The 12,710-nt window shown below is 45.6% G+C and overlaps 1 protein-coding gene across 2 annotated transcripts in view; it reads left to right on the top strand.

Moving 5' to 3' along the window:
- RNF43 (ring finger protein 43) overlaps window positions 1-12,710 on the top strand; it is a 423,348-nt gene that overhangs the window by 263,642 nt on the left and 146,996 nt on the right. For both annotated transcript variants that reach the window (XM_078679486.1, XM_078679487.1), the window contains exon 3: window positions 11,569-11,643. In XM_078679486.1, the coding sequence (XP_078535612.1) occupies window positions 11,569-11,643 (75 nt within the window). The remainder of the gene's footprint in view (window positions 1-11,568; window positions 11,644-12,710) is intronic.

The raw sequence follows: 12,710 nt of genomic DNA, 5'->3' as shown, positions 1-12,710 counted from the left end.
ATAATTGCTCATAGTATAAAAGCCTATTCCTGTCTGTCATCACCACATTCGATCGTAGTCTTTCCATATAGACTACCCTTCTAGTCTGCCTTCACCCATTCTCCCACCAACATACGAACTCCGAATTCTTCACCCCTGACCCAGTACTCCTGTTGTAAACACTTATGAAAGATCCGGAACACACATCCATTGGAATTCCATAGTAAAAGTATCAACATTGCAAATATGTTAAATTAAGAAACATTAAATGTGAAATTATTGTGCACAGGCACAATTACCTCATAGACACAAGTTAAAAGAATGTAAATAGCACGTCAACAGTGGATAGGATTCCAATTAAACACAATTGAAAAATCGTTCAACTATTGAGAAGCTAAAGTTTATGAATATGTACAGTCAAATCAGTGCTTAATTTGAGCCGGCGTGTTTCTGGTGCTCGGCACCATCACTTAATTGTCAACACCGGCGCTTGTGACAGTCTGCCACAAGGTGGTGCTGTGTGGCTAATTTATAGATGACCTCAACAGTGAATTATTAGTTCAATATACATTACACATGTCTATTACCTGCCACCCTAGTCATTCTCATAGCTTTTGGGGCCCTGAAATAGCCCGATTTGTCAAACTTGTAGGAGTGTGATGGCTAGTAGCTGTGTTGCTACTATCATTTGCAGCATAGTAGGGACGTGCAAACTGCAGTTGCCTCCCGACGAGAGCCTTGGCTTTTTAAAAAAAAACACGTGAAGTGTACATACATGATAAGAAGCACCATAATCGTTGCATCATAATATAAATAGATTGCAAAAATGTTTCTTGTTGGAAAGTAAAGAACAGAAGAGGACAACAAGTAATAAGTAGAATAATGCGTGAGGTTAACCTGAGAAGACCACCTTGGAAAAAGAGATTCATTAAGGAAGAAAACAGGCTTGAGAATAAGTTTTATATTCATGTAATGATATAAAACTCTAACCAATATAAACAAACATTGGCATAGCCAATAGGTCTCGCCTTTGGGACCTTATAAGTATTTAGTTATGCTGTACAATATCCTTACTGCAACAACATTAACTGTTGCATGGCTAAACACTTATAAGGTCCCAACGGTGAGACCTATTGGCTATGCCAATGCTTGTTATACCTTGCCTGGGGGGGAGAGGTTGTGGGTCTTGTTTGACTGTTGTTTGGGATTTGGAAAATGGCTGTTGTGGCACGTAGGGTCTCAGCCTTTGTCACGTGGAATGTAGAGGAACACACTTACATGTACTTACATTTGTACTTAACATGGTATGTAAATGTATCGAAGACTATGTATTGGTTGGCAACTGGCTTGTTGCTTGAAATTTTAGTATCGTTTAAAAATACCAATAAATAAAATAAAAAAATTCCACTTCTGAGCCACCAAAACGTAAAAGAGATCAGAAGTAGCTGTCATAAGGTCAGAAGCAAAAGCAGAGGGCTGATAGAACCACCTTTCACCCTAAAGTATGTTTTTTACGCCAACATTGGAAATATGGGAAAGAAGCACATCTTTGTGTTCCCTGAATCAGCTGAATTGGCACACAAAAGGGGTCAACCAAAGCACACTAATGCCTGCTCTATTAATTTATTTGTGTCATCTTATGCTGTACTTGGACAAAATGAGTCTTTCTCCACATGCTAAAACAACCTATAAAATGATTGATAAAAAATTCAACATATGATATACAGACCTACTCACCTCTTGAACCTCTTCGTTAAAGACTCTAAATCAGAGCATGAAAGTGGAGGCCAGCAATACGAAAACATTGGTTGGTGATTTTACATATGTAAGCAGAAAATCAGGGATCTCAAGCCTTTTAAATGATGAAACAGATCAAAATGCACATAAAAAAAGCAAAGAAATAAAAGGAAAATATAACAAATGAAAGGAAGAATAACAAACGCAGAAATACAAAAAAGAAGGAAAAAGTTAGGTAAAAGAACAAATAAACAAGCATTTGCAATGCAATAGGTCTCGCCTTTGTGAGAGTTCGAGCTATTGTCATTGTAAATGACTATGCTTTTCATTTATGTGTTTTGAAAACCTGCAAGCGGTGCCTAAATACGCACTTTATACTAATAGTCCTTGCTTACGAGAAGCAAGGCTGGCAGTAAAAGAGGCGCAGTTACTGCAAGCCTTGCTTCTCGTAACCAACGACTATAAGTACAAAGTGTGCATTTACGCACCGCTTGCAGGTTTTCAAAACACATAAATAAAAAGGCAGTCATTTACAATGCCAATAGCTCAAACCCTCGCAAAGGCGAGACCTATTGCATTGCAAATGCTTCTTATTTTTTAGGCACCAGATTGCTTTGGCCTGATGCTCACAATGTTATGAAGCATAATGTAGTTGATGAACAATTGATTAACTGCCTACACAGCCGAGGCTTATGAAAGTCTGTGTCTTAGCGAGCAAAACTTTATTCGCATGTACATTTTGTAATTTTCCACAAATGTAGATTAGCCAGAAAGAATGGTCCCAGGTAACAGAAATATTCAGCACTTTTATGGAGTGATCACTCATCACACGCAGTGTGTGAAAGCTTATAAGGAACAGCACAGGTTAAAATGTCCAAACTTTTTAAAACAGAAATCAGGTGACTTCTGGTGAATAGTTCGATGCAGGTTACCATTGCATTTAAGGTAATAGGGCTTTCAATGGGTAACAAGTGAAGCAGTTTCAATATGGGAGACAAATTAAAGTATTTAGGGTTATGTGACCAGTTAGAAATGACATAGGAGGGCCGCGGGGCCCCTAAATAAACTGCATCAACATAATCAAGCCTAAATTGCACCGAGGCAATGAATATGCTTCTCAATTGTGCTTCAAAAAAATGTAGCTCATCCACCACACTGAAGACCTGTTGCGTGTCACCCACTATGCGATCGTGCACTGGCGGCACTTAAATAGGAGTTGATCGGGCGGCATATCAAAGCTAGGCTGAGAACTCAAAGAAAAAACCGAAGCAAAAGCAAAATGGCTGTGGATGGAATACTAATAAAAACAAACTAAAACTGCGAGGGTGGGAGGTCAAGGGACAAAAGGCTGAGAAACCCTGAACAGAATCTAAGTTGCACCATTCCAATCACATTTCTTTCAAGACTGGCACTGCCACTAACAATATCGCCCCAATTAAAAAAATACCAATTAGTTTTAAGTTTGCAAATTCAACAATAAGCAAGCATTGGCAAAGCAACTCGATGTCGCCTTTAAAATGCGACTACTAAGTGGTTGGCAAACACAATGCTTGTCATTGACAAAATGGTCATTTGCCATGGTCTCCACGAGAACGAACCAGGAGGTTAATACATCTTAATGCAATGATGAAGACGTGCACCATTTTGTGCTGGCCCTCAGCCCATCTTTGACAGTATCCATCTGCACACAGTGTCCCACGTACACAGCCCGAATGGAAACAACGATACTCCTACCACGCACAATAGCACAAGGGTAAAGACACCAATCAAGAAGGATTGCACACGTTACTGGGGAGAGGCCAATCGCCCTCTCCCCTTTAGGACACAGGACTTTCGAACTGTGTGCCTGCAGGGAGGTCAGGTGCCATGAACCATCAAAACCTCCATGCCAACAGCCACTCCATACCATGAGCGAGTGCACTCTCTGTGATTATGCCATGGCCAACAGAGCCCGGTTCCTCCAGTCGAACAACTCAGTAAAACATGAAAAATTATGAGGGGGCTCTCAGGTCGTGCATTTTACTAAAAATAAATAAATAAATAAAAGACACAGGCAGAGCGCAATCAGTATAGCAGAGGCAGGGCGGCACAATCTCACCTGGTCTTTTGTCCGTGCAGATCCTATTACTAATTACCAGGACACACCTTTTAGAATCCGAGTGGATTTAGAAAAAAAATCAGTGGCAGGTCTATGGCACTACACATGCCAGGAATGCCACATGATAATTCACTCAATGGCTGGTCAGAGAATGACTCATTCTGCTATTCACACAGTCTGCTAACAACAAACGTGCTTCAATGACCTTTGTGCTTTTCGAACATAAACATTACACAAAAGACTAACCATGGTAAATAAAACGATCAATTGTGGTTGTAAGAGAGCCAAAAGGCATAGAGGACTGAGTTGTGAGGCACTACAAAACAAAGTAAGCGGGGGATCCACGGATAAGACAGACAAGCATCGTAAATATGTATACTGGTAAACAATCACAGCCTTGTGCTTGCCTGGTAGCAGTGCGAGAAGCAAGAACAACTAACCGTTTCATGAATATGCTCCACTGGGTTAGAACCAGGCCATAGACGGCATAATTCACGTACATTCGGGAATTTCGCACTCTGCTGGTTACACAAAATCCCCGAAATTAGGCCACTGGGCTACTTCGCGTAATTACATGGCAAAAACTAGGCCAACATTTAAAAAAACAATTCCCCGCCGGGCCGCCGCGCTGCCTGCGACGACCCGGAAGCGGTTGGGAAGCCGGCCAATCACAGCGCGGCCCCAACCGGAAGTCCCGCCCCATCGCGGCGAGAGGGAGAGAGAGCTGCCCGAGGAGCCACGAAGGCTCCGCATTGAGTCCCGGTCCCGAGATGGGGGACCGGGTGAAGAGCGGGCGGATGGGGAAGGCGGGGCTCTCATATGGTGAGAGAGCCCCGCAAAGCGCTACCGCCACCCGGGAGAAGGAGCCGCCGCCGTGCACCGCCAGAACAGGTAAGTTGAGTGAGAGGAGGGGTGAGTGGGGGTGGGGTGTACGCGTGTGTGTGTGTCTGTTTGAGTGTGTTTGTGCGTGCGTCTGTCTGTCTGTGTGCGCGTGTGTATGTTTAAGGGGGGTGCGTGTGTGTATATGCAGTGTGTGTATGGCTTTCTTTGTGCGCATGCGTGAGTGACGACGTGCGCACTCACGAGGTCGAATCTCGGCCTGCAAATGCGCGTGGCACTTTGCTGTCCTCATTCCCCGAAAAGTAACTACATTAGTTGTCTCGCATAGACAGCAAAAGCTTACGCTTTTGCTTACGTCTAGCGAGACCTAAAAATGAAAGGATAGGAACACAGGAAATGAAAACAATGCTATTTACTTTTTGTGGTCACTACCGTCTGAAGATTCTAGAGCAAAACTCTTCATTATCTGCACCCCAGGAGTCTGAGGGATTTGATACGCGACAAGTAAATACATACTTTTTAAGAGGACTTCCTTTTAAAAGGTATTTACTGAAGATTGGGGCTCTTGTACTTTTGATGCTCCATTTTAAGTGCCAGCAGGAATGAAAACAAGCGCACGCGCTTCGTGCTGCTGCGGGAGAGAGAGGCGGAGGGGTGCACCCGCGAGTGGTGGCGCGTGCTGGAGAGAGCAGTCTGCTCTTTTTCAAAGCACATGCTTGTGGCGCGCCGCTGCGGACTCCTGAGAGGCGTATGCCGCCACAAGAACGTGTATGTGCTTTGAAAAAGAGCTGCACGACGGCTAAAGGTCTCCTAAGCAGCGCATGCGAGACCTAAAAAGTGCACTCCCTAGAAAAGATCCAAGAAATATATCAAATATTGAATCATCAGTTGTGGGCTTGTGAGATGTAGACATAATTCCAGACTGTATGTACTTTGATTGGGCTCCCTTGGAAGAAGGGAAAGGTAATAAAATAATTTTTCTGGAAAAGTGCAAAATAAAATAATTAGAAGGGATGTATTTGGCCATAGTGAATATGGATAACCACAAGAAAGAAAGTCAAAGTACTCGCTTCCTCATAGGACTGATCTTTAGGCTATAAATGAACCTCCTAAAGTGAAAGCAGAAGCCAGATTGTAAACCATGTAAGTATTCATGAATGAAATTGAAATAAAAATGGGGTGCAACTTGCTGTAAGAGTATCCTGACCTATGTAAAAGCAAAACACCACTTGAAAATAACAAACTAATTTTGTCATCTTAACACTAACTTCAAGGAGTATGACCAACTGTCATACTATATTAAAAACAAGCATTTGCAATGTAATAGGTCTCGCATTATTAAAGTTTGAGCAATTGGCATTGCTAAATAATGTAACACCAATAGCTCAAGCTTTAATAATGCGAGACCTAATGCTTATTTAATATTTGTTTTCAAATTCCTGACATGAAGCCGGCTGGGGAGGGATGACGTCAGCGCGCTGACCTCTGCCATGGCACCTTGGGTGGAGATGGGTGTAGTAATGGGCAGTTGATGAAGGTGCTAGCTCGAGCCCAGACCCCCTCCTCTCCCCTGTGCCTAATTACCGCAGCCCCCTCGGAAGGGTGGTTGGCGGCGCGCGCACACACACACATACCACATCATTAGGCGGAGCCCGCACTGCCCCGGACGTGATCGGGGGCTTCTGCCGGCCCATGAGCTGGGGAGGCAGTGTTGTGCGCCCCCAACCCACTGTGAACTAATCCTGCGGGAATCACCCCCAAAACACATTTCCAAGCGTGCACGGGGCGGTGGCTCTCATGAGTTATCACCGGCTGCATAAAGGACCCGCGGGAGCTTCTTTTTCCAAAAATAACATGTGTGTGGGCGGGGGTGGTCAGCTCTGGGGCCGCCCCCTTTACCAGGGCACCCCGGGCATTGCCGCTCGTGGATGCAACGGGAAGGTAAACTGTTTGCTGGAAAAACAATATTTCTTTCAAGATTTTTTATGCGTAAATAATGTGACAAAAACCAGATTTAAATATCTTTGTCAAAGGGCGAAATCAGCAGCTCTGTTCCAAGCCGCGCCGGAGCAGAATCTTTGTCGAGTCTCGTCGGCGTTGTGTTGACGCGAATCCGTGTGGTGTGTGTTGTCTTAGGCTGCTGACTGGCTGCCGGGGCGGCGAGGGCTTTCTTACCCTCACTCATGGAAGGGACTTTACACCAAGTGTAAGAACTACAAGGCACACAGTGTATCTCGCCGTCACCTCCCAAAACAACAAAACCCACTACTGGATGCGTTCTTGTGCATTTATAAATAAATATATCTGTGTATATGCGCGCACACACAAACAAAGGGAGAAAGAACAAATAAAAACGAGGAACTAAAACAGTCAAAACAAGCTACCAGTGAGAACCAGAGGTGCGCTCGCACCACAGAGGAGCAGGGCCGGGAATCCAAAGTAGTGGTGCGCGTGCACCACAGAGGAGCGGGGAGAGGGAGCGAGGCGAACGCACGCTACTGCGCGTGCTGGCCACCGTCTGGAATGGGCGCAGCAAAGGCGAGACATGCGCCTGCCTTTGCCCAATTGCGTGCTGGCTTTTTTTTTTCAAAAAGCACGCGAAAGCCAATGGCAGCCGCGGAAAGCTGCTCACACGCACGAGCGTGTGAGCAGCTTTCAAAACCACCTTCAAAAGGGCTCTCGCTGCGCACTGCGCGCAGACGCCAGCCCCAATGAGAGACAAGCGAATAGTAGTATTGGCAGGAACATAAAAATAAAACAGACTGTCTGGAATGTAATTAGTACAAACAACATCCCAGTGCAAATCACAAGGGTACGTAAAACACAGAAAAAAGGATGCTATTAATAAGTGAACCAATATACATGAAAAAAAGGCCACAATTTGAAGAAAAACAAACTGCGGCACACAAGATAGCAAAATAGACAAATATGTCTTGGGCTGCTTGCGTTACCATTTGTAATTTGGAAGCACAAGCCTAACAATAACAAAAGCAGCCACTTAGTAGGAGGGGCTTACCGCGGCACAAGGTCTGCAGTGTGGCCTTAAACGCCATGATCTGGGTGCATTTTGACGTTGATCTATAAATGGCAGGTTGTGGAAGCAAACAAAACGAAATGAAAAATAATGGGTGCCATCCGTAAATGGTGTGTAATTAGTTTACAACCAATTATAATATTCAGTAGAGGTTGTTGTCATCACATGGAACATTAGTATATAGGAAAGGGGGAAGAAAGTTAATGAGAAAGTAAGACAATTATAATAAGCTATCAATGTTCGTGTGAGGCTGCAGCATACACAGTTGTGGAAAGTATGATGTTCCACAATTAAAGGTATTCAAGGGTTTTGGCAAGGGAAAGGACGAACTCAGGCTGGACAGCCTAAATCAAATAGAAAGCAAGGAAATGTGAGTTACAAACCACAAAGCCAATGGTAAGCAATGGGCAGAATGCATTCACAGGGAAGCTTTCTAAATGCCCCCAAGAAGTCATTAGTAATCAGACAGTTGGGCTGTCCTGTAGGCTTTGACCTAAATAAAAAAAAGGCCTGGGGCTGAGCGCTGAGCTGCTTTGGCCCAAGTGAATCCTTTGCAGAGAGGACTCCAATAATGCAGGACTGGCGTATCTTGGCCTGGAAATCAACACACTAAGCAGAAGGTAGGCAAAAATGTAGATACAACCCACATACATAGTTTCAAAATGCAGTACCAGCAGATTCAAACACTTTAAGAGAACAACAAAATCTGAGCGAGGCTGGATGCTCCCTGCCAGGGTACGGCACTTCTTCAGGAAAGTAGGCTTTTGACGATGTCTTTAGATACCACCACCAGTCAATGTCTTACATTTCTTTGTTTCTCAGCATAAGATTTTAGGACCTGCTTTGCTCCTAACTTGACGATAGTTTAAACAAGCATTTACAATGCAACGGTTTTGCCTTTGGAAAAGTTAGAGCTATTGGCATTGTAAATGACAATTTTTTAATTTATGTTTTCTTTTTGAAAACGATAAATAAATTGCATTGTCATTTACAATGCCAATAGCTTAATCTCTCGCAAATGCCACACACACCCACACCCACACCCACAGAGCCCCCCACACACACACCCACACAGAGCCCCCCCCACACACCCACACAGAGCCCTCACACACACTGCGAGCCTCCCCACACACCCAGACAGAGCCCTCCACACACCCACACAGAGCCCCCCCACACACAGAGCCCCCCCACACAGAGTCCCCCCACACACCCACACAGAGCCCTCCACACACCCACACAGAGCCCTCCACACACCCACACAGAGCCCTCCACACACCCACACAGAGCCCTCCACACACCCACACAGAGCCCCCCACACACCCACACAGAGCCCTTCACACACCCACACAGAGCCCTTCACACACCCACACAGAGCCCTCCACACACCCACACAGAGCCACCCACACAGAGCCCCCCACACACCCACACAGAGCCCTCCACACACTACGAGCCCCCTGTGCAAGTTATACACTGTTGTTAGAGATGAACCGACCGCATAGGTAACCAACAGGTGTAAAAAGGACTTCAAAGGTGACCGACTGGGGAGAGAGATGATGATGTAGGAGTGAGAGAGAGAGGGATTGTGCAGATAAAAGAGGAGTGTGAAAAGGGTTGTACACAGCAAGAAGTCTGAGAGGGAGTGTGTAGATAATGGGTAGGTTTGGGTTTGCAAGAGATTAAGCTATTGGCAATGTAAATGACAATGCCATTTATTTATCTGTTTTCAAAACCAACACATAAATAAAATTTTTGTCATTTACAATGCCAATAGCTCTAACTTTTGCAAAGGCGAAACCGTTGCATTGTAAATGCTTGTTATTTTTGGTTTAACACTCCATCAGAGTGCATGTGTTTTCCAGCTCTCTCTGTAGTCTTTCCCTCCCCTCTCCCTGCCAAATACCTGCCGCCACTCTCTGTTTGCTCTCACCCTCTTTGCTGCTGGCTCCCTCACGCAAATGTACCTCTCCCTGCCCCCATGGTTGATGCTGCAGTCACCCGTGTGGGTTTGTCCCTCCTTCCCTTGTCTCCCGCATGTGCTTCTCCACCTACAGCTCATGTTGCGCTCTCTCCCTCTTATGCTCCCTAGTCACACGCTGATACTTCACCTCAACCCACACCCTGCTGCACTTTTTTTTAAAATTCACATTTTTGGAAGAGCCAGGCAAATTGCTGCAGGTCCTCCACAAAAAGCGCATTTGCACACTTATAGTGTCAAAGTAGATCATTCACACAAACAAAATGTTGCCTGTATCATTCTGTAGCCACATGCATGCACTGTGACTCATGCACATGCCGACAGAATGAAGCTAGCACCAGCAGCGTCTTAGTTGTTGCATTGCACCTTCTTTTCTCTCTTTTTTTGGCAGATACAAAGAGCGTTGGCAAAAGCTTTGCCATATCGAGGCTGTTCAGAATCGTCAAAAAGCATTGGGGCAAATCCAGTAGGTTCCAAAGATTAGAACAGTTGGCTTTGACAGTGCTTATTTTTAAACTAGTATTCAGCGTCCAGCTGGAGAAGATAGGCAGTAAGTACAGTAGTCGAGTGCCTCATTCAGTCTCCCTAGTGGTGGTAGCTGGCGAGTTGGCGGCAAGGCAACCAAATTATGATGGTCATTATGGTGCAGCAGGGGTAGCCCAGTTTTTGGGCCAGTGAGCCCAGTTCATCTGTCTGCCAATCAGGGTGTATGGAGCGGGACCGGGACGAAGAAGGACTGCGGGCGGAGGGAGGGGGGAAGAGCAGGACGGAAGGAGCTGCGGGCGGAGGGGAGGGGGGGGAGCGGGACCGGGACGAAGAAGGACTGCGGGCGGAGGGAGGGGGGAAGAGCAGGACGGAAGGAGCTGCGGGCGGAGGGGAGGGGGGGGAGCGGGACCGGGACCTGGACGAAGATGCACATTCATTAACAAACACTCACCTCGACTTCCAGCGGAGCCCAGTTTTTGGCCCAGTGAGCCCAGTTCATCTGTCTGCCAATCAGGGTGTATGGAGCGGGACCGGGACGAAGAAGGACTGGCGGGCGGAGGGAGGGGGGAAGAGCAGGACGGAAGGAGCTGCGGGCGGAGGGGAGGGGGGGAGCGGGACCGGGACCTGGACGAAGATGCACATTCATTAACAAACACTCACCTCGACTTCCTCCAGCGGCGGTCAGCCGCGTAATGGGAAAAACAACCAAATTAAAAAAAAAAACGAAACTCCGCCCACCGCCGCGATGACGACATCGCAGAGGCAGAGAGGGAAAAAATGTCGGGAACGCCCCCGAATCTGGTCCGGCCTTTGACGGACAGATCCGGCTCCCAATGGCTAGCCTCCATTTATGGAGCTAGCCAATGGGAGGAGGGGGCGGATACCCGACCCAAACAGAGAAACGTACGCATTGCCAGCAAAACCTAAAAACACATACCCTGGTGTCAAACTATTTGTTTGGGTGGCCCCCAACCAATCTTCAGAGTGACTTGTTTGTATATGTGGTCAGTTCTCTCATAATAGCATAGTAGTATTAGCAACTAATTGGTTAACTCGGTTGGTTAAACAAATGGAATCGAAGGCTGCAGATCATTGATGGGGCAGCTCTGACATTTCTGATTTGAGTGTTAATTGTATGAATAATGTTGGCTTGAGATGACTTCAGTAGCACTGCTATTTACAGTGCTTTCAAACTGCATGGGTTTTTGTTAAGTGCTTTACAGATGCTACTACTGTGCTGTTGTTCATCTGTCTTAGGTGTCTTTCTTATATTTTGTGATGATGTAGGGCCTCCACTTTTTAACTGCTAAGTAGGCTACGTCAGAGCGGTCATTCTTCTGTTCAGCAGTTTTCAAACAATGTAGTAAGCATTTTAAATGTTAAGTATCTGACAAAATCTTCTCTTTTTTTTTTGAACAGGCAAAGCTGGCAGGTGAAAGAGGAGCAAGAGCCATTATCTTTGACATCACCGATGACCAGGACGCCTTAATACAGGTACACATCTCGGCCTTTGTACTTTGACAGGATGTGGTACATTGTAGTTTGAAAAAGTGATGAGGATAGTGTGTATTGTAATGCCTGGATTACACAAACATTGAAAATATACTACTCGATAGACTTATCCTGCTAGAAGGTTTGGTGAGTTAACACTCACCGCTGGCATCTGATGTGAGTGTCAGGTCATGTGATCAAAACCATGGCTAATTTAGCCTTCGTCCTACCCAGGTTGGTTAATGGAGTACCATTAAATTAGTTGTTTGTAATACCTTATTTGCAGTACTTAGTCATGGCAGATGAATTAAGTCTAACTGCCTGAAGTTCAACTCTGACGGAGGTGGTGCTCTTTGGAAAAGACAGCTCACGCTGGTCCATGGTCTGGTGGCCATTAGAATTAGGACCCACCGTCACCCCTTCAAACGAAGCTAAGAAAAGTGATCAACAGCTATACTCTCTATTTTCAGTCAAGTTAACTCAATCGCCTTCTCTTGTTTCCACACCCTCAAGGTCCTCAGGAAAACTTCAACGGCCTCTCAACGGCCGTCGTACAATCACCCAATTTACATGGGAATCTCCTTTTAACTAGCCAAGAGGCTTCCAGTCATCCAGAATGCAGCAACCAGATTTACACTTAACTTCCCACCCTGCACCCAATATCTACTGAACTCAACAACCTCTATTGGCATCCCATCCAAAAATGCTACCTTTCAGACATATCACACTTAAATACAAAGCACCTCACGGCCTAGGACCTTTGTATCTGAGCAGCCACGTCAACTTTCACTCCCTCACCAGCCACCTCCGTGCCATCAGCCTTCTCCTCGCTTCTGTCCCTCGAATCTGAAGAGCCAGTGTCTGCAGCTGGGCCTTTCATACCTAGCTCCTAAAGCCTGGAAGAGCTTTCTCACTCATATCAGATCTACCAGCGCAGTCCTAGAATCTAGAACGAAACTGAACAACGGACTCTTCTAGATTGGACAATTTCCCTTTCTCTAAGTGCCCAGATACCCACCAGCATTATTTGCACGCTGCACAAGTAAACATTACAGAAGTACAGTTTGAAG

The sequence above is a fragment of the Lissotriton helveticus genome, chromosome 3_1, assembly GCF_964261635.1.
Source record: "Lissotriton helveticus chromosome 3_1, aLisHel1.1, whole genome shotgun sequence".
NCBI lineage: Eukaryota > Metazoa > Chordata > Amphibia > Caudata > Salamandridae > Lissotriton > Lissotriton helveticus.
Note: the sequence above shows the minus strand (reverse complement) of the source record. Positions and strands in the feature narration are given on the sequence as shown.